Here is a 20,205-nt window from a genome sequence, read left to right on the forward strand (position 1 = left end):
AATTCCAATTTTAATTTTCTCTTCTGCTACAAAAAACATTCAAATGGTACACATAACCATAACCTCTTTTCTCAAGTCCTCAGAGGACAGCAAGGACAAAATGTGTGCTTGAACCCTGCAGAAGAGCTACTTAACTATGATTTTCAAGAGTAGCTCATTTAATTTTAGAAAGAAAAGATCAGTGTTAGTGTTACTTTATGCCCTATTTCTTTTATGACAACACAGTGAATGGCAATGCAAATCCATTCTTAAATTAAGCAGTAACTGTCAAGTTGGCTGAGACTAATCCAGAAAAGGGGAACTCGATCAAAAACTAGAGCAAGTTTTTTTTTTTTTGCGGTACGCGGGCCTCTCACTGTTGTGGCCTCTCCCATCGCGGAGCACAGGCTCCGGACGCGCAGGCCCAGCGGCCATGGCTCACGGGCCCAGCTGCTCCGCGGCATGTGGGATCTTCCCAGACAGGGGCACAAACCTGTGTCCCCTGCATCGGCAGGCGGACTGTCAACCACTGCGCCACCAGGGAAGCCCCAGAGCAAGTATTTTTGAGATAACTCTAGCAGCTTTGCTGACACTTAAGAACAAATTAAAACAACCATTTTATTGTTGATTTCTGAAAAGCAAGGGCTGTTTTGTGGGGAGAGTGGGAAGGTCCAAGCTCCACTAGATCCCCAAGTTTGTTCTGAAATTAACTGGTTGATCCACTGACTGAAGAATCCCTTCTTCTTGTCTAGATACTGGCCCTAAGATTTGGTGACATCTGCATTAACACTAAAGAGCCTCGTCTGTAAAGAAATAGATCTACAAAATCAGTACCTCAAAGATGCATTCCAGAAACCAAAGAGTTCAGAGGTCAAATAAATTTGAGAAACACCCAAGACAATATACCCCTTCCGGATATTCACCATGCATATAAAGGACTTGAGAAGACCTATAATCAAGAAATTCATTTAACTGTGCCAAATCCTGAATTTCAGAAACTATACAAACAAGAACCCCTTCTTTCAAGTAACACCCGTTAGCATCCTGTGAACAAATGATTCACAGAATACACCATGAACAATGTAGTTCTAGGCTGTGACCCTATTTTAATAATTAAAAATAAGTGAAAACTATACTAAATCAGAAAATCAAAATAGGTATTTCCCTGATCATCACCCAGAAAGCTTCTCAGCCAAATTCAATTCAAAATTTTCTTGCAACAATAGAGCCGATATTAAAATATTTGACTGTAAATTAACACCTGTAGATGGTTCTTGGGGTTGAGCTGGATTCCAGTCACCAGATTTCTGTGCCCTTGCAATATATGTACACATTCTTCTGTAGCTGTGCTATAAACTTTAATAAAGTCTCCAGAGACACAGAAGACATACCTGGAAATAAGAGAGAAAAATAAGATTCACATACTGTATAGACAGCATAATCTTTTTATTGTCCATGAAAAACAAAACAAAAACCAAAGCTATAACATGCAACAGAGATTTCTTTCAAAATAATAGTTTAAGAACTGTATATTCAAATTGTGCTGCTTAAGCCTATGGGGACATCTGAGGTCGTTTAGTTCACGAATTCTGAAAGTAGATCAATGATGCCAAAGTCATACCTCTGACCTGTTCCAGGGGCAGAGGCTGTATGGAATCATCCTGCAAAAACAGCCAACCTAACCAAGCTGCCTGTTCACTAATGGATGCAGACACTGTGCTACGTCTTCACTATCAGCTATTATTCTGCGGTGGTTCTACTAACAGCAGTGTCTTCCCCTGTCCTCCAACTCTCCATCATTCATTGCATAGACACCAGCCTACAAATACGAAGTCAAATATTCTCTCTAGTCAGTGAGGTCTCTTAGATAGCAAAGTATAAAAACTTTATGACAGTTCTTTTTCTTACTCCCAAAAAGCTGACTTTGCTTTTCTGGATTTGTGGCTTTCTTCCATATATCAGAGGCTATTAAATTATTAACTGTGGTTAAACTGGGGTAATATTTGTTTAACTTTTTTCATAATAGATATAACCATAAGACAAAGCTCAGAACTGCAAATCTTCTAGCATCAAATAAAAAATGTTTGCTCTGTGCCTATTACATCTGTTGACAGATGTGTCTAACATGGTGCTTCCTCATATACCATAGAATGTACAAACCACAGAATCCTTAGGCTGGACCTCTTCTCTGTGCTCCCAAAGTACCCAAGGCATGATTTGATCTGGGTACTTTCAAACTATGTTGAAATGTCTCATTTATGTAAATATCCATCTCCCTTATCTGGCCATATGCTCCTATAGGGCAGAGGCCCTATTTATCTTTGATTTTCAATGTCCAATCCAGTTTGTCAAACAGAATATGCCTGATCTTCAAAGGTTTTTTTTTTTTTTTTTTTTGCGGTATGTGGGCCTCTCACTGTTGTGGCCTCTCCCGTTGCGGAGCACAGGCTCCGGACGCACAAGCTCAGCGGCCATGGCTCACAGGCCCAGCTGTTCTACGGCATGTGGGATCCTCCCGGACCAGGGCACGAACCTGTGTCCCCCACATCGGCAGGTGCACCCTCAACCACTGCGCCAGCAGGGAAGCCCTCTTCAAAGGTTTTATAAACTATTTAGACAAAATGAACCAGTAAAAAAATTATTACAAAATAATCAAAGGGTAAATCTTCTAATGCTGACTGGGGTTGCTACTACCCTATTTTATCATTTTTAAGACACTTGATTTTCACATGGGATGCATCTTATAAGTGCTGTAACCAGGGGCCATCGTTGTGTTCAACTGTTTATAAGATCAACAAAGTACAAGCAACAAAGCAACCGAGGTACACGGATTCCCCTTTGGTTGGACCCTCCTCTCCATTCCCATGAGTACCCTAGTTCTTGCCATCTCCTGTCTGGACCACTCTTAAGGGCTTCCTACAGTCTCCAGGTGTGGGCCTTTGATTCAACCTTTCATACTCATACCAGACTAATTTTACAAACTTGAGCATATTACTTCCTTAAATAAAGATAAAATTAAATGAAACTCCTTCAGTGTTTTCTCACTGCCTTCAGGATATGATCCAAATTCCTATGTTTGACTCCAGTCTGACTGGAAATACTTTTTCACTTGAACAGTAGATTAAGTGGTTCAAAACTCCAACGACCCCCTCGCTCTCCCCTGCTCCCCATTAGCATCAAGTCCTTTAGGCAGTGTTTCCTGGAGATGTTGGTGGGTGAGGGGGCACTGCTGTTTGCCAAGAAAACTCCCCCTAATTGATTCTGATATTCTTCCCCAGTGGAAAGCAATTTCCTCTCTCCTTGCTCCTCAGCAGGGAATGACTTTAACTGTTTGAATGCAAACCTCTAGAGAAAACACTCTCCACACTTGCACATTCTGCTATCTACTGAGAACACTTTCTTTCTGACTACTTCTTTAAGATTCAGCTCAGGGGTCTTTTCACCAGAAGCCTTCCCTCATCTTATTCCAGATCAGCACCAGTCCTAACATGCTTCTGCAAGGTGCGGGGCTTAACTCTATCCCAGCACTTTCTGCATGGTGTTATGAGAGAACTTCCCCTCCTTGAGGGGAGGAACTGTGTGTTTACTTACTTCAAATAATAACAGAACAGGGTGTGGTAGAAAAGGAGGCATTTTTAAAAAGTCAAACACAGATGGGTTCGAATGCCAGCTTTACTATGTACAAGGCTGAATGATGTTGAAGAATTTACCTAACCTTTTTAAACCTCGCTGTTCTCCACTCGCAGGGTTATTATTATAAGGATTAAATGAAACAATGCATGCAAGTGCAAGCTTGGCATATACAGCAAACACTCAATAAATGGTTCTGTAAAATGAGGATAACAATACCTACACCATGCAGACAGGGGATGCATGTAAAGCACCACCACAATGCCTGTCACACAGGACTCAAATCATCTTTGTTGATCAAGTGGTGAAGTAAGAAATTAGGGATGTTTTCAGGCAGGAATCAGGATTTAAATGAGGTTCTGAAGGGTGCATGATTTAAGGGCTGGTAAAGAAAAAGAAGAGCAACAAAAAACAGTAGGGAAATAACAACATGGTACCTACGAGAGACAGGGAATGTACCTATGTAAGTAGCAAAGTGTGCACAATGGGCACTAGCAGGAAACACAGCCCCATAAGCAGAGTTGAGCTAGATCAGGGAAGGCCCTGAAAGTCAGACATAAGAGCTATAGTTAAGGAAGGCAACAGAACCCTGTTACAGGGTTCTGAGCAAGACTAGGAATAAGAGTTACAGTAATGTAACAGCAGCAGTATCCAGAACGATCTGCAGGGGAAAATACCTAGACTCAGGGACATCGATTCTGTGATAATTTAGAAATGTAAAAGGCAAGAATGACTCATTGTTTTAGTTTTCTATACCCTAGTAACCTACTGCTATGATACATAGCACCATATAACTGTGAGAGGCAATAGGGTGTGATGCAAACAGTGCCGGACTGGGAGTAATACTTGATAGGGGGATGCCAGATCCTTTCATGTACACCTCACCTCCCTGCTTGCCTCTCATAATAACGCACTCAAGTAGGCAGAGTAGAGTTTTGTCCTAGTTCGAAGAGGACCTAGTGACCAAGAGAAAGCTGTTAAAATTCCACGATTCTGCTGTTTCATTTACTATTTCAGTTTTGATAAGCTCCTTGAGGTAAAATACAAAATTATTTTATTCCCCTTTGTATAAGTTAGCCAACCTTGTGGCAGCTTTTAGATAATATTCAAGTCCTTGGTGAATTCATTATAACCCTGTTAATTTGCCAGAAAACTGGTTTAATTATTAGCTTCTATATATATGAAAAAAAATGTATCTCTAAATCTCGACCAAGTTCCCGTCCTGAATTTCTGCCTAAACACCTGCTACACCCACCTGGTTGTTTTAAAGGTACTTTAAACTCAACAGGCACATGTGAACCCTACATCTTCTCCTCGTTAATCCTAATTGCTAAATCACTCCAAAACTCTGTCTTTTCTCTTCATCTTCATCATTATCTTAATTCTGGCCAAAATCATTTCTTGCTTGGATGCCTGCATTAGTCTTCTAATACCTGGCCTATAATGTTCTAGACTCTTCTCCCACCACTTGCCTTCAGCCTATGCTGCAAGTATACTGACCTTCTTATGCACATGACACCCCTCCCCCGCCCCAATTTCAAGTTGCTCACTTTGCCTGGTTGCCCTCCCCCCAGTATCACGGAAGGGGCAAACTCCTGTTAGTTTTGCAAGATCCTACTGCTGAAGGGAAACTTTCACTGTGTAACTCCTCCTTCCGTGCCATCACTGCACCTTGAATATGCTAGCCTAGCCACCTCTCGCCTCTCCACCACATACTGTATAGTTTTATAGAGTTCTCAGATTAATATTATTGAGGAAACACAATCATGTGTCCCGCCCTCCCCTCCCCACCAACACCTTATCTGCAGAATTAAAAAATACACTCTCTTTGGACCAAACAACCAAGAACTGACTCTATGTTCCCTTTAGAACCTCATTTCCCACTAGCTCTCTTCATATACCATTCCTACAAGCTAACTGTACCACAGTCCTCATGCTTATACTGTGCCCCCTATCTGGAATGCCTTCCATCCATATCCCGTAGTCAAAATACCATCCATCCATCTACGTCTAGCCTAAACATTACTTCCTCATCAACCTTCTCCATCCTTCCAGTTTGAAGTACTCTTGTGTCTTATGGGATCCCAAAGTGCCACTGTATGAAACATCTGTTACTGATTATCTTCTTTTCCTCACTACACTGAAAGCTCTTGAAGGTAGGATCAATCCTGGAATTATCTTAGTTTTTGTCATCGCAGCTTGTTATAAATACATAGCTAATAAATACTTAAAAATGAATTGTAGGACGAATCAATTTTCACTAATCAAGTGAAATACAATGGATCCCAGTATAATGAATGAGATATACAAACAGTACACTGGAGGAAGAAACTGGATATAAGTCCAAAGTGGCAGAACTTTGGCAATCTTTTGAAGCCTCAGTTTCTTCCTCTGATTCACAAGATAAGTATCAACAAAGCCCTCTTTATTGTAAAGACGAAGGATTTTTTTTTTGCCTCTAAGGCATTTTATGAAAGCTCTTTCAAGTCATGCATGCATTCAATAACTATCTGCCATACACCCATAGCAAGACATTGCGGGGCATACAAACTTTCATAAGATACTACCTCTACTTTTCTAAGATAGAAAGGGTTTTTACTAAGTGTCTCTCTATCCCTGAGTGACTTGAAAACGTTTTTTTACATTGTGTCACTTCTAGATGATGTTGACAATAGAGCAATGATGGAGACAGCTGACGTATATTGAGCCATTAAGTGCTAGGCATTGTTTGACTTGCTCTATTTGTACTGTATTAAGGCATTTAATCCTCTCAACAACCCTACAAGATGGATTACTAAATATTATTCCCCTTTCATAGATGAGACAATTGAGTCAGAGATTAAGAACCTTGCGAAGGGCACACAATGGATGAACTGGGTTTAGTTAAGCTTTCCAGCTACACTGAGCTCCTGAGGAAGGGGACCAGGGTTTACACGTGTTTTTATCCCACACAGAATCTAATGGCAGTTTTTACGCAGAGCTCCAAAAATGTTGCCAAAATGCCTTTTTAGGGGGTAGAAAAGTGTGGAGAAATCAGAATCTTTAATCATACAGTAATTCCAAGTCACGATTCGGTCCGAAAAGGGGATACTCCTCGTGGTCTTGCAAGAGCAGTGGCGTACAAATCCGTGCCCGGACCATTTTCCCAGCCGCCCCAACGCCGAGCCGATTCTAGATACGTGGGTCGGCCCGGGGGCCCCTCAATCTACCTGCAGGTCCGGGAACGGGGGAAGCGCGCCCCAGCCTGAGGTGCTACGGAACTAAGGGGTTCTGACTCCTCTTACAGCACACGGGCACCAGCTCCCTCCCGCTGGCCCTGCGGTCTCCCGCACGCGCGACCCTTCCCCGAGCCCAGAACCGCCTGCTGGTTTGTCCAGACGCGCCCGACAGTTCTTTCCCTCCATCCCCCGGGGACTCACGCCCCTCAGCTGGGCCTGCAACGCGTGGCGGCTTCTTACTTAGAATCTGCAGAGAACACCGCTCTCCTGAAGTTCAGCTCGCTGCCGCCACAACGAACCACGCGGAGACTCTCCTCCTCCACCATCTTCGCGCAAGCGCAAGGGCTCGCTGTCGCCGGCCCCGCCCCGAGCTTCCCCGACGGAACCCGGTTGTTAGGGCGTTTTCCCCAGCCCACAGACCCCATCCTCGCAGGGCTCCTCTAGGCCTCCGTCTCTATGGTAGTTCTCAATGGTAAGACCCAGCGCCTGAGCGGCCATCTTTGGTTTGGGCAACGTCAAATTAGGACATGTGAAAAAACGAAAAAGCGAAACATAGAATGCATTTATATTAGATCCCTCTAAACTTTTATTTAGAAAAGATAAATTTCTCTCCGGACTTGTTAATCTGACTCTAAAGTTTCTTAACGCCGGAAGGGAAAGGTAGCCCGAAGTGTGTCAGATGACCGCCAGTCCTTTCCCATATCCCGCCAGGCTTCACCTTTCTCTTAACTTTGATTCAGGAGCTGCGAGATGACGCCAGCGTTTTGCGCCAACAGCATTCCTGGTCGCGCAATTGAGTTCTTGGTTGGAAAGGTAGCGTTCTCTTTTTGCACAGCTGTTAGCTCCTCTCGTTAGCTGTCACTTTGTTCTGTTCCTCTGAGCAGAGCATACGTTCCTACAGAATCTTCACAGCTCCAAGAGGTTTGCTTTTTCCTTTGGACACCTGGCTCTTACTCCGGGATTCTGGTTTCTATTTCTCTCCCTGGTTCATTGGACCTTCTTGGCCGATCTGACATTGCACTCTACCCTGGCCAAGTTCCAGGGCCGCTGCTCCCTGGTTTGCTACTGTTTTGTGCGTGTTGCCGTGGTTTTAGCTTCCGTAATTAGTCGACCGAAGTCCTGAACTCTGAGAAAGTTTATGCCTCCATCTCCATTCCTTTTTATAAACTTATGTGTGTCATTTTCGTGGCCCCTGTATATTAGCGGGTGCTTATCTTCCTCCCTCCCTTCCTCCCTCCTTCCTTCCTTCCTTCCACCAATCCCCCCTGTGCTGGCTCTGTAACACTCCTAAGGGTAAAGAGCCAGTGACAGGTTAACTTTAACAAGAACAGGAGATCTGCCTTGATTGTGTAGAAAATTACCACATCCCTTCAGTGTTTCTGGAGGCAAATAATTATTGAGAGCCTTCTATATGTGAGACACAATGCAAGACAGACGTGACTGCTGCCCTGTTACCTTCTATGGGAGAGAGACAAAAATGTTTAACAAACGAGGTGATCAGAGATTGTGTGCCGAAGAAAATAAAACAGTAATATAAGAGAGAATAGTTTTCTCTGAGGAGATTTAGGCTTAACCTGACGAATATATATTTGTTAAGGTCGTGTAGGTTAAAAGATGATATTTTAACAATTCAATGTTAATACAAATTTGATATAAAATAATTCAATGCAGAAATAGAATGGTCTCGGTAGATCCTATACCCTATGAATATCTCTCCACCATTAAAAGTTTGGTGTATATGCTTCCTGATATTTTTCTAGGCATACATACACCTTAACATTATTCTCCAGTGCAATGCAAGGCACCATGTATTCTTTTTTCCCCTCTCTATATGTTTTCACTGCAGTGTATACATATTTTAATCTCCTTTTTGATAACTGCATAGTATTTCATAGAGTAAATGTGCCATAATTGATTGTCATACTCTCAAAGGTGGACATTTAGTCATTTCCATTTTTTAAAAAGTGGCACATAGTGCTACAGGACACATAAATTTGTGACAGTGTTGCTGTAGGAGAGCTTCCTAGAATAGGTATTGTGGGGTTAAAGGATATTTGCATTTTTAATTTTTTTATTTTTTGTGGTACACGGGCCTCTCACTGTTGTGGCCTCTCCCGTTGCGGAGCACAGGCTCCGGACGCGCAGGCTCAGCGGCCATGGCTCCCGGGCCCAGCCGCTCCGTGGCATGTGGGATCTTCTTGGACCGGAGCACGAACCCGTGTCCCCTTGCATCGGCAAGTGGACTCTCAACCACTGCGCCACCAGGGAAGCCCTGCATTTTTTATTTTGAGAGTATGTTTTGTGGAATAGAGATACGTGTTACTGGGAAAACCAAGAGGAATAACTAATGGCAGCCAAAAAAAGGGAACTATTTAAAATTTTGGGAAAATCCATAAGAGGAGGGAGTATTATAAGAGAGTATGATTTCTTAAGAAGAAATCAGGAGGGAAAAGGATTGATGAAATGGTGTAAGGCAAATGAAGTTGCCTATACATACTTTATCAATGAACAACGATTGAAAGGTAGCAAGGGTGGGGAGTTCACTGTTTAAAATTAAGAGTGTAATGTGGAGTCACTTTTTCAAGAATTGTTAAGTATAGTGAATTCTGCTTCTTAGGTCTAATATTTCTTTTCATATACTGGCATTCATATATCATACAACAGTCTTTGTTGATTGGCCTGCAAACACTAAAATAAAAGCAAAATTTTCTAAAGTGTTTGGAGGACTGGAAAGAAGTAATAGAATACTGAGGGTGATAGAGGTGGCTAGATACTCTCTGTACATGGTTTCAGATACTTCCCTAAGCATTTCGTAGAAGAGAGCAAGGGAAGTTTGGTTCATTTATTGAGTTGAGCATCTTTGACAGGTCTTCGGTTCTCTTCAGCTCTCCTCTTTTCTTTCTGCGTCCTCACCAGAATCATCTTTAAAAGTCCCTTCATGAAAGTACTGACTTTTCGTAGCACACACTTTAAAACTTTTCCAGCCTCTATCTTTATCCAGTTCCAAGGCTGCTTCCATATTTTTAGGTATTTGTTAGTTACAGCACCACCCCTTTCTTGGGACCAAAGTCTATTAGTCACAGTTCTCCAGAAAAACATAACCAATAGAATTTATTTATTTGTTTGTTTATTAAAAGGAATTGGTGCACTCAATTATGGAGGCTGAAAAGTCCTACAATGTGCAGTCTGCAAGTTGGACACCCTGGAAAGCCTGTGGTGTAATTCAGTCTGAGTCTGAAGGCCTGAGAACCAGGGGAGCTGATGGTGTAAATCCAGTCTAAGTACAGGAGAAGAATGATGTACCAGCTGAGCAGTCAGGTAGAGAAGCAACGAATTCTCTATTCCTCTTCCTTTTGTTCTACTTAGGCTATTAATGGGCCCTGAATGATGCCCACCCACACTGGGGAGAGCAATTTGCTTTACTGAGTCCTTATTGAGTCCACAGATTCCAATGCTAATCTCATCCGAAAATACCTTTACAGACAAACCTAGAAATAATGGTTAGCCAAATATCTGGGCACCCTGTGACCCAGTTAAGTTGACACATAAAATTAACTATCACACTGGGCAACTACTAATCTGTTCTCTGTCCCTATAGTTTGCCTTTTCCAGAAAGTTGTATAAATGGTATTATATAGTATGTAACCGTTTGAATCTAGCTTCTTTCACTTAGCGTAATGTATTTGAAATTCATGTTGTATAGATCATTGGTTTTCTCATTTTTATTGCTGGGTGGTATTCTATTATATGGATATTCCGCAATTTGTTTATTTGTTGAAGGATGTTTAGTTTTTTTCCCCAGTTTTGGAACTTATGAATAATACTGTTTAAACAGTAATTTGTAGGTTTTTGTGGGAACATAAGTTTTCATTTCTCTAGGATAAATACCAATAAGTGGGATTGCTGGGTCAAATAATATGTTTAAATTTTTAAGAGACTGCCAGACTGTTTTTCCAGTTTTCTACCATTTTGCATTCTAATCAGTATATTTTGAAAGTTTTAGTTGCTTCACATCCTTGTCAGCACTTGGTGTTGTCAGTATTTTTAATTTTACCCACTGTAATAAGTTTATAGTGGGATTTCATTGTTTTAATTTTTATTTCACTAATGACTAACAGTGTTGGGCATCTTTTCATGTGTTCATTTCCTATCTGTATATATTCTTTGGTGCAGTGTCTTCAAATATTTTATCCATTGTTTTTTTGGTTGGTTGTTTTCTTATTGTTGAGTTGGAGATTTCTTTATATATTTTGGACACAATTCCTTTGTCAGATATGTGAATTATAAATATTTTCTCCTAGATTGTGACTTGTCTTTTCATTCTTCTAATAGTGTTTTTCACAGAACTGAAGTCTTAAATTTTGATGAAGTACAGTTATCACTTTTTTTCTTTTATGGATCGTGCTTTTGTTATTGTATCTAAAAACACTTTATGTATTCCAAGTTTATGAAAATATTCTCCTATGTTTTATATGAACAGTTTTATACAGTTGACTCTTGAACAACACAGGTTTGAACTGTGGGTCCACTTATATGCAGATGTTTTTCAATAAATATGTTGGAAAATTGTTTTGGAGGTTTGTGACAATTTGAAAAAACTCACAGATGCACTGAATTGCCTAAAAATATCGAAAAAATTAAGAGAAAATTAGGTATGTCAGGAATGCATAAAACGTATGTAGATATACATTTAATAAAAATATATGTTAATTGCTTATTTTGTTATTGGTAAGGCTTCTGGTCAATGGTAAGCTAGGAAGGGAGAAGGAGGGTGTTTGTGAAGACTGGAAACATGGATAGTATTATTTTGTACAGATTGAGGGTGTAATATAATTGGAAAGTAACACTGCAAAAGAGAACTTACGGTTTTCTTTGGTGGTAATTTTTTTCTCAGATTATTAAAATGATAACTCAAAAATTAAAAATTGTTATTGAACTTTCAGATTTCAATCTGAGAGGCTAGGCAATAAGGCATAGCTTCATAAAGCTAAAAAAAGTTCCACAATTTAATGACAACTGTGCAAAATAAGCCATTAAGTAGACTCGCAAGTCCTACCAACATAAAAATCAACTCATACAAAACACTATACTTTTAAGTACCTGGCCTTAATAAATATTTTATGCTAGTTATATCCCCAAGGATATTCTAGCTATTCATACCAACCTTTTACTAAATTCTCCTTAATATATATAAAGCTGTAGTTAACGTTAGCTACACATAGGAACCACCTGGTGTGCTTTAGAAAATAATGAAACCTGGTCCGGTCCTATCTTCAGAAATTCTGACGTAATTGGTCTGCAATGTAACCTGGACATCAGTTTTTTGTTTTTTTTTTAAATTGTGGTGAAAAACACATAACAAATTTTTTTATTAGTGACATTTAGTACATTCACAATGTTGTGCAACCACCACGCTATCTAGTTCCAGGACATTTTCATCACCCCAAAGGAAATCGTTTACCATTAAGTATTTACTTCTCCCCCCATCCCCACAATTATTAGTGGATAGATATAAAACTGATCTTTGTGTGTTGATCTTGTATCCTGCAACTTTGCTGAATTCATTTACTAGCTCTAATAGTTTTCTGTTTTGTATTCTTTAGGGTTTTTTATATGTCAGATCATGTCAGCTGTGAATAGATACTACTTCTTCTTTTCCAATTTGGATGCCTTTTATTTCTTTCTTTTCTTTTTTGTTTTTTTGCCTAATTGATCTGGGTAGAACTTCCAGTACACTGGTGAATAGCAGTGGTAAAAGCAGGCATACTCGTCTTACTCCTGATCTTGGGAGGAGAGTGTTCAATCTTTCACTATTAATTATGGTGTTAGCTGTGAATTTTTCATATGTCCCCTTTATCATGTTGAGGAAATTCCCTTCTCTTCCTAGTTTTCTGAGTATTTTAATCGTGAAAGGATGTTGTATTTTGTCAAGTGACTTTTCTGTGTCAGTTGAGATGGTTGTATGGGATTTTTCATGTTGGCTGGACTGCAGTCATCTGAAGGCTTGACCTCACTGGACATCCAAAATGGCGCACTTATGGTCGGAAGTCGATGCTGACTGTTTGCTGCAAGCTTACTTGGGGTTATCAACCAGGGCACCGAAACCTGGCGTCTCTGACATAGCAGTCTTAGGGTAGTTGGAATTTTTTTTTTTTTTTTTTTTTGGTACGCGGGCCTCTCACTGTTGTGGCCTCTCCCGTTGCGGAGCACAGGCTCCGGACGCGCAGGCTCAGCGGCCATGGCTTACGGGCCCAGCCGCTCCGTGGCATGTGGGATCTTCCCGGACCGGGGCACGAACCCGTGTCCCCTGCATCGGCAGGCGGACTCTCAACCACTGCGCCACTAGGGAAGCCCAAGGTAGTTGGAATTTTTACGTGGTGGCTGACATTCCTCAGAGAGTGTCTTGTGGTCTAGTGTCAAAAGTCATATAGGGTCCCTTCTGGTCTATCACAGTAGTCACAATTCTGGTCTAGCTTGTATGGAACTTGGAAATCATTACTTTCACACTCACAACAAGAAAAAAGAAAGAAAAAAACAACTGAAAATTAACAATTCTTAGGTCCATCAAATAATTGAGGTCACAAGGAAAAGCACTGCCCCTGCTCCCCAAACTGGAGACAGGCAGATAGAATCACAGCATATCAGAGCAGATGCCCAAGTGCAGAGTGCCATTGCTGGAGCAGTACTTGGGAAAGAAAACTTAAGCTATAATTGACAAATTATTGGAGGCTCAGTGTGGACAACTTTGATAGTTAAAAATTCCAAGGGGGCCTAGCTGCATGAGTGTCCCCACACTTTCATATGTTTTATCTCCAGGAACCCTGCCAGGTTCTTACAGTGTAGATGGGAAGATATTTACCAAGGATGAAGCTACATTGTCACATCATAATCACGCAAGGTCCTAGCTTACCTAAGGGTTCACTCTTAGTGTTGTACATTCTATGGGCTTGAACAAACATATAATGACATATATCCAGCATTATAATATCATACAGAATATTTTCACTGCCCTAAAAATCCTCTGTGCTCTGCCTATTCATTTTTCCTCTTCAACTCCCACTCCTGGAAACCACTGATTTTCTTATTGTCTCCATCCCTAGTTTTGCCTTTTCTAGGATGTTATATAGTTGTAATCATACAATATGTAGCCTTTTCAGATTGGCTTCTTTCACTTAGTGATATTCGTGTAAGTTTCCTTCATGTCTTTTCATAGCATTATAGCTCATTTCTTTTTAGTGCTGAATAATAATATTCCATTATCTGGATATACCACAGTTTATTTATTCATTCAGTTGATGAGGATGTGACATCTTGTTTGCATTGAAGTTTTGGCAGTTATGAAGAAAGCTGCTATTACATCCATGTATAGGTTTCTGTGTAGATGTTAAGTTTTCAACTGCTTTGGGTAAATACCAGGGAGTGCTATTACTGGATTGTATGGTAAGGGTATGTTTAATTTTGTAAGAAACCTCCAAATTGTTTCGAAAGGGGCTATACTAATTTGCAACCCTACCAGCAATGTATGAGAATTCCTGTTGCTCCACATCCTTGCCAGAATTTTTTGTTGTCAGTGTTCTGGATTTTGGCCATTCTGATAGGTGTGTAATTTTATCTTTTTAATAACACATTTTGCTTCCTAATTCAACAAACATTGAATAGTTACTATAAGACAATGTCCTGGTTCCTGGGGATATAAAGATGAGTTAAGACATGGTACATGGTACATCAGAGAGGATCTTATATTGAGGAATATGGACACAAAAGTGATCATTATGTTATGGTGTAATCAAGTGCAAATTGATTAAGTGTATACATGGTGATGTGGGTTTACAGAAGGCCCCCTAACCTGGCCTGCATTTTTGAAGGAGGTGATGATTCACCTAATTCTTAAAGGATGAATAGAAGTAAGCCAGGTAAAGAGATTCTGAAAAGGACATTCCAGGCAGAATGGACAGCATAAACAAAGACCCCAAGTTTGCCTGGTGATTTCTCACATGTGAAGATTCAGGAGATTTGAATCTCCCTGCCTGGAGATCTTTTACTCTTCATGGTGCTCTGTAATTGTGTTTTAAAGAACAAATCAGTGTAGCATCCAATAATATATAATATAAAAAATTTTCTATTTTTTCTTTTGATTTTTACATGAACAATTTGAATCAAAGTGACCCACTGCTGGAGTTTTTATTTTTACCTGGACATCTAAGTGTCACCTAGCAATTGTCCTAGTCCTTCATTCCTTTGCCTGCCTCTGGTCCTCCCCAATACACACTACATTACACTTTGCTTTGAAAGGGGACTATGAGCCTAAATTTCTTCTCCTTTCTTCTTTGTTAAAATTCTTTTCCTCCCCTGCAATGCACACCCATTCTCTCAGAACAGATCTCAGTAAAATATTAGGAAGAAGGTTTCACATCTCCTTGGGCCCAGTCATCCTCCTTTTTAATATTTATTTATTAATTTTTTCCCTCTGGGGTGATTTACTGGTTGACTTTGATTTCAGGGCTCTGTAACCTCAAATTATTACCTACTCAGAGTGAGGGATTAAAGGATCTGAGCTGTTAGATTATTCCCAATTTGGGAAATAAATTATTTTTGTATAAACTCATAGACATTCATGTGGCAGAGAGATTATATCTACAGTGGGAAATAAAAGCATGATATTTTGAATCAATGATTCCCTATGACCCATAGGCTAAAATCTAGGCTTCTGGATCTGGCAATGAAGGGCTGACACAAATTGTCCTAACTTTTTCTTATCTAGCTTATTTTTCTCACCTCTGTGAACCTCACTGTGGGTGTGGTCTGCCTAGCATTCCATGATGATTCTAGATCTTTACCTTTATTTAATGTTGCTTCTACCTGAAATGCCCTCTTATTTTCATTCTGAATATCTAAATCCTTTCCAAGAGCTTCAAACCTTCTCAGTTCTCTTCCATGAACATTCTCATTTACCTTCCTAGTTTCCAGTCAGAGCACTTAAACTTTTCTTTACCACTTATTGCGATTTAATTGTATAATAGCTTGAGTTGTCTCCTGTTAGTATTGATTTGTCTGTGTTTTCGTGTTTACAGATGTATGCTCTTTGAGGGCAAGATATATTGGTCTTCAAGGTATCATAATGCAATGTTTCCTGCATTGTGGGTTCCTAATTACCATTTACTGGTTGATGATTTATTAGTATGTAAATTATCTGGGAACAGACCCTATATTCCTAAAGTATTTAATAGTATTTGCATGCCAGACATCTGAGCTGATGATGACGACTTCAGAACTAGGTATGAAAACCATTATTTAAAAAAAACTACGACTGCAAAAATACAGATATACCACATGGTGGCACCAAAGGTGCGTCATTATTTTTGTAGGTTTTGTGTTATATTGTACTTCAGTCTACCAGAAATTATAATTATCGTATTAGCACATTGAAAAATATTTTTAAATATCTAACTAATAATTAAACTTAGTAGAGTGTTATAGAATGAGAATTTCTTAGTATAGAAACATTTAAAAAGATCTTTGCATCTTTACTTGTCTGTTTTTACAAAAGATGTCTTTAAGTTCTAGAACTCCTATATATTGTTTTTGGAATCAGGTTCCTCTTCCTTCACTGTCTTATCCCTCTATACTCTAAAAATTTCATGAGCATTAGAAGCTGTTCTTTGACATTTGGGTTTTGAGATGGGGGTCATTGGTGGCTCACAGATTATTACGTTGTGTAGAATGTGGACCTAATCAAATTCCAGCTGTTAACGGTATGTGTAGTTCTTTTGCAGACAGGCTTCTTAAGCATGTTGCCTAAGTTTAATTTCCATGTGTAAAGTCATACTTCAAGTATGTAAACTGAAACAGATGTTAGTACTCTGAGAATGCATTTGGTGCATGAAGGAACAGTTCCCTAGCCTCTTATTCCATCCCCATTTTATTTTGAAAGCCCTTTGAATAGAAAAGGGCCTCTGGAGAGCCATCTAGTATCTTTGACCCCATTAGTGAGTAGCAGTTTATTACTGGGAAACAGTTGCCCAAATAAATGTTGGATTTTGCTTTAAAATCCTTCCTTGATAACCATATGATTTTCTTTCCTTCCCTATAAGCTTTGTTTATTCTTTAATTAGCAAGCTGTTCACTCTAATGATACAAGTTTTCTTAAAACCAAACTAAATCTCACTGATATTATCATTTAATAATAACAACTTTTATTTTCCTAAAGATTAGCAGTAATAAAGGCAGATTTTTATGTAACGCCTATGTACCTTCTCAGGTATCAGATATTTAAATACTATATTTGAAAGTATTCTAATATCTGATTTATGTTGATGATAGTTTATAGAGTTCTAACCACACAGAATTTGTGCTTCCAATAGTTTTCCCAAAAAAGGTAGAGTTATTATTAGTTATTAACTACTTTCTTTTTCTTTATATCTTCTTTCCCCCTCCCCCCTTTTTCTCTTTTCAAAGATATTTGTTAAGGGCCTACCTCAGGTTCTGTGCTATGCTCAGAAAGGATTAAGAAAGATCCTCATCTTAAGGAACTTTCAATGTAACTTAGGAAAGAAGCACAAATTAAAAATTTCTGACAGTGCAGGACAGCCAACCATAATCTAGGGGAACTAAAGAAAACTTTATAAAAGAGAAGTTATCGGAGGTAAGTGTTGAATAATAGAGGGGAATTTCTCTAGGCAGTGAAGGGAACAACAAGTTTTTGAGGCAGCAGAATGGATTAGCACTAGTGTGATGGGTTTTTGGAACATAAGGACTCTAGTTTAATTTTCTTACAGATACATGGAAGGAGTAACTAGGTAGCGAGAAAGAATTGATAGAAAGGGAAATTCCCTGGCAGTCCAGTGGTTAAGACTCCATGCTTCCACTGCTGGGGGCCTGGGTTCAATCCTTGGCTGGGGAACTAAGACCCCACAAGCTGCATGGCGCTATCAAACAAAAAAACAAAAAGAAAATGCCCAGCAAAAGTGCCCGCACTACCTTGTGCTCCGGCCTACCCCCCGCAAAAAAAAGAATTGAAAGAAAGGGTGAGACCAGATTTAGTTTTGTCTAAAGGTTTGGAAATATAAATACAAAATCTTTTTTTAATTAAAAATTAGAGATTATAGTTTTAAAGTTTTGATATATGTTTTGATTTATGAAAAAGTTTTGATTCATGTTATTTCAAGGTGATAATACATGACCTTTTTTCCTTCATAGTAAAAACTTAATAGGTATCATAACAGCTGATGTTCTTAAGTTAGTGAGTTACCTTCTACATGTATCAGTAAAATATATCAGTGACTAAAAATTATTGCAGTTCCATGTATATTCACATATTTTTGTCTTGTTAAATAAACATAAAAGTGTCCTTGAATTTGTCATTATATTTAACTCTGCAAGGCCATAGGTATTTAGCTTCTAGATTAAGAAGCAAAGCTTTAGTGAAAAATGTGTATTATGCATTTGTATAATTATAATACATATGTATAATTATAATGCTGTGTTGGTAATTAATTGATAATTTGGCCTTTATTAATGGTCAACTTAGACGGCTAAATGATAGTTCTAGTATATATTAAATGTAACAGAAATAACTTAATTATCTGTAGTATTTTCCTCACAAAACCAAATTCAAAATGCATGTGGAGAAACTTGCATTCAAAAAATATATTCTATGTTATTTTGTCTAGCTAGCTTTTAGAATCATTGGTGGAAGTGTTTCAGGAGCTCTGTTTTTTCGATACATAATGCTATTTTTCTATCTTATAAAAATAAATTTTCCTACTTCTGGTTTTAGTATTTGTTTTATTCTCATGTATACATCTTTTGGTCCTGCCACTATAGTCTTAGTTACATGGAAAGAAATGATGTTATTGGTTGGAATATATGTTATTTGTTGGGATGTATGTGGATATTGGAAATTTGCCCTGAAAGTATTTTATATATACTATTTTTCTATTGGATCAGAATAAAACATACTTCTAATTTAAGAGAGAAGCATTCATATTGCTCTCTTACATTTAATGACTGATATTGAGCCCACTCTTTTTCTTATCCTGAATTATAATTCTAAAATAAATAAATTCTAAGTGCTCTATTTTCCATCTTAAAGTTTCCATCAAACTATGGTTAGGGATTGAATAGAAAACTATTATGACATTCTTTAAGTTTTCTAGTCTGTTTGAGAGGTCATAAATAATAGTAAAGCTTCAGTAATTTCACTTATGGAAGTCACTTGAAAAATTAATTGTCTAATAATTTAGTCATAAATAAATTATCTTATAAAGGGTTGTTATAAAGATTGTATTTTTATTTTAACATTAAAACAATTCTATTTTTAGGGTGAAGTGAATAGTTTTTTTTTGGTTTTTTTTTGCAGTACGCGAGCCTCTCACTGTTGTGGCCTCTCCCGTTGTGGAGCACAGGCTCCGAACACACAGGCTCAGCGGCAATGGCTCACGGGGCCAGCCGCTCCGCGGCATGAGGGATCTTCCCGGACTAGGGCATGAATCTGTGTCCCCTGCATCGGCAGGCGGATGCTCAACCACTGCGCCACCCGGGAAGCCCTGAAGTGAATAGTTTTTAAAGGAATTAAGTGGTAGTTTTAATCTGAATTTTTCAATTTACTTAAGGTTTCCCACTCTGCCTCCAAATTAGAAGTAGAATCTAACTCTCATTTCCAGATCTTTTCAAAGTATTAAGGAGAAACTAAAGATGATTTCCTTGTTTCACTAACCCCTTACACAATATTATAAGATGAACAGTGCTAATTGAGCAATTAGACTTGCATTTCGGATTGACTAGGGCATATGTCTTGGCATTGAGTGGATATATAAAAAATCAATAAAATGTAAGGGTATTTCTATAATTCTGTGAGCAGAATCTATCCTGTGTCATTTTGTGAGTAATTTTCTGATGAAAAAGGAAATACTCGTGACTTTCGGAAAGAAGTTTCACTAAATGAGAATAAATGCCATGAAGTGAAAATTTTATAAGCACAACTTCAAATAAGAGAATGGATTCATGCTGATTTTCAAGTGAAGGACTGTAGTCATAAAAATTAAACTTGTAAATACTCAGACCATGGACACCCTCAGTTATTTCACTTTCCTTTGACTGTTTCCAAGCTGGGCTTCTACAACCAAAGTCAAGAGGACCAGTTGAATAAACAATCCAGTTCATTATATCAAAACATCTGATAGGGCTTCCCTGGTGGCACAGTGGTTGAGAGTCCGCCTGCCAATGCAGGGGACACAGGTTCGTGCCCCGGTCTGGGAAGATCCCAAATGCCGCAGAGTGGCTGTGCCCGTGGGCTATGGCCGCTGAGCCTGCGCGTCAGGAGCTTGTGCTCTGCAACAGGAGAGGCCACAACAGTGAGAAGCCCGCGTACCGCAAAAAA

General features: G+C 39.1%; 2 protein-coding genes across 3 annotated transcripts in view; one reads left to right on the plus strand and one right to left on the minus strand.

The window, feature by feature from the left end:
- Positions 1-7,194, minus strand: part of WDR75 (WD repeat domain 75) — a 41,309-nt gene extending 34,115 nt beyond the window's left edge. The window contains exons 1-2 of the mRNA XM_024733640.1: positions 7,068-7,194; positions 1,241-1,370 (exon numbers count right to left, since the gene is read on the minus strand). Coding sequence (XP_024589408.1) covers positions 1,241-1,370; positions 7,068-7,153 — 216 coding nt within the window. The 5' untranslated portion in view covers positions 7,154-7,194. The remainder of the gene's footprint in view (positions 1-1,240; positions 1,371-7,067) is intronic.
- Positions 7,195-7,459: 265 nt separating this feature from the next.
- The window catches only part of COL5A2 (collagen type V alpha 2 chain), a 355,847-nt gene continuing 343,101 nt past the window's right edge, over positions 7,460-20,205 (plus strand). The window contains exons 1-2 of one of the 2 annotated variants that reach the window (XM_024733644.1): positions 7,460-7,748; positions 9,965-10,145. The gene's annotated coding sequence lies outside the window, so the exon portion shown is untranslated. The remainder of the gene's footprint in view (positions 7,749-9,964; positions 10,146-20,205) is intronic. The other variant, XM_024733645.1, reaches the window with a different exon arrangement.

Source organism: Neophocaena asiaeorientalis, unplaced genomic scaffold (assembly GCF_003031525.2).
Source record: "Neophocaena asiaeorientalis asiaeorientalis breed wild unplaced genomic scaffold, Neophocaena_asiaeorientalis_V1.1 scaffold24, whole genome shotgun sequence".
In the NCBI taxonomy this organism is placed as follows: Eukaryota; Metazoa; Chordata; class Mammalia; order Artiodactyla; family Phocoenidae; genus Neophocaena; species Neophocaena asiaeorientalis.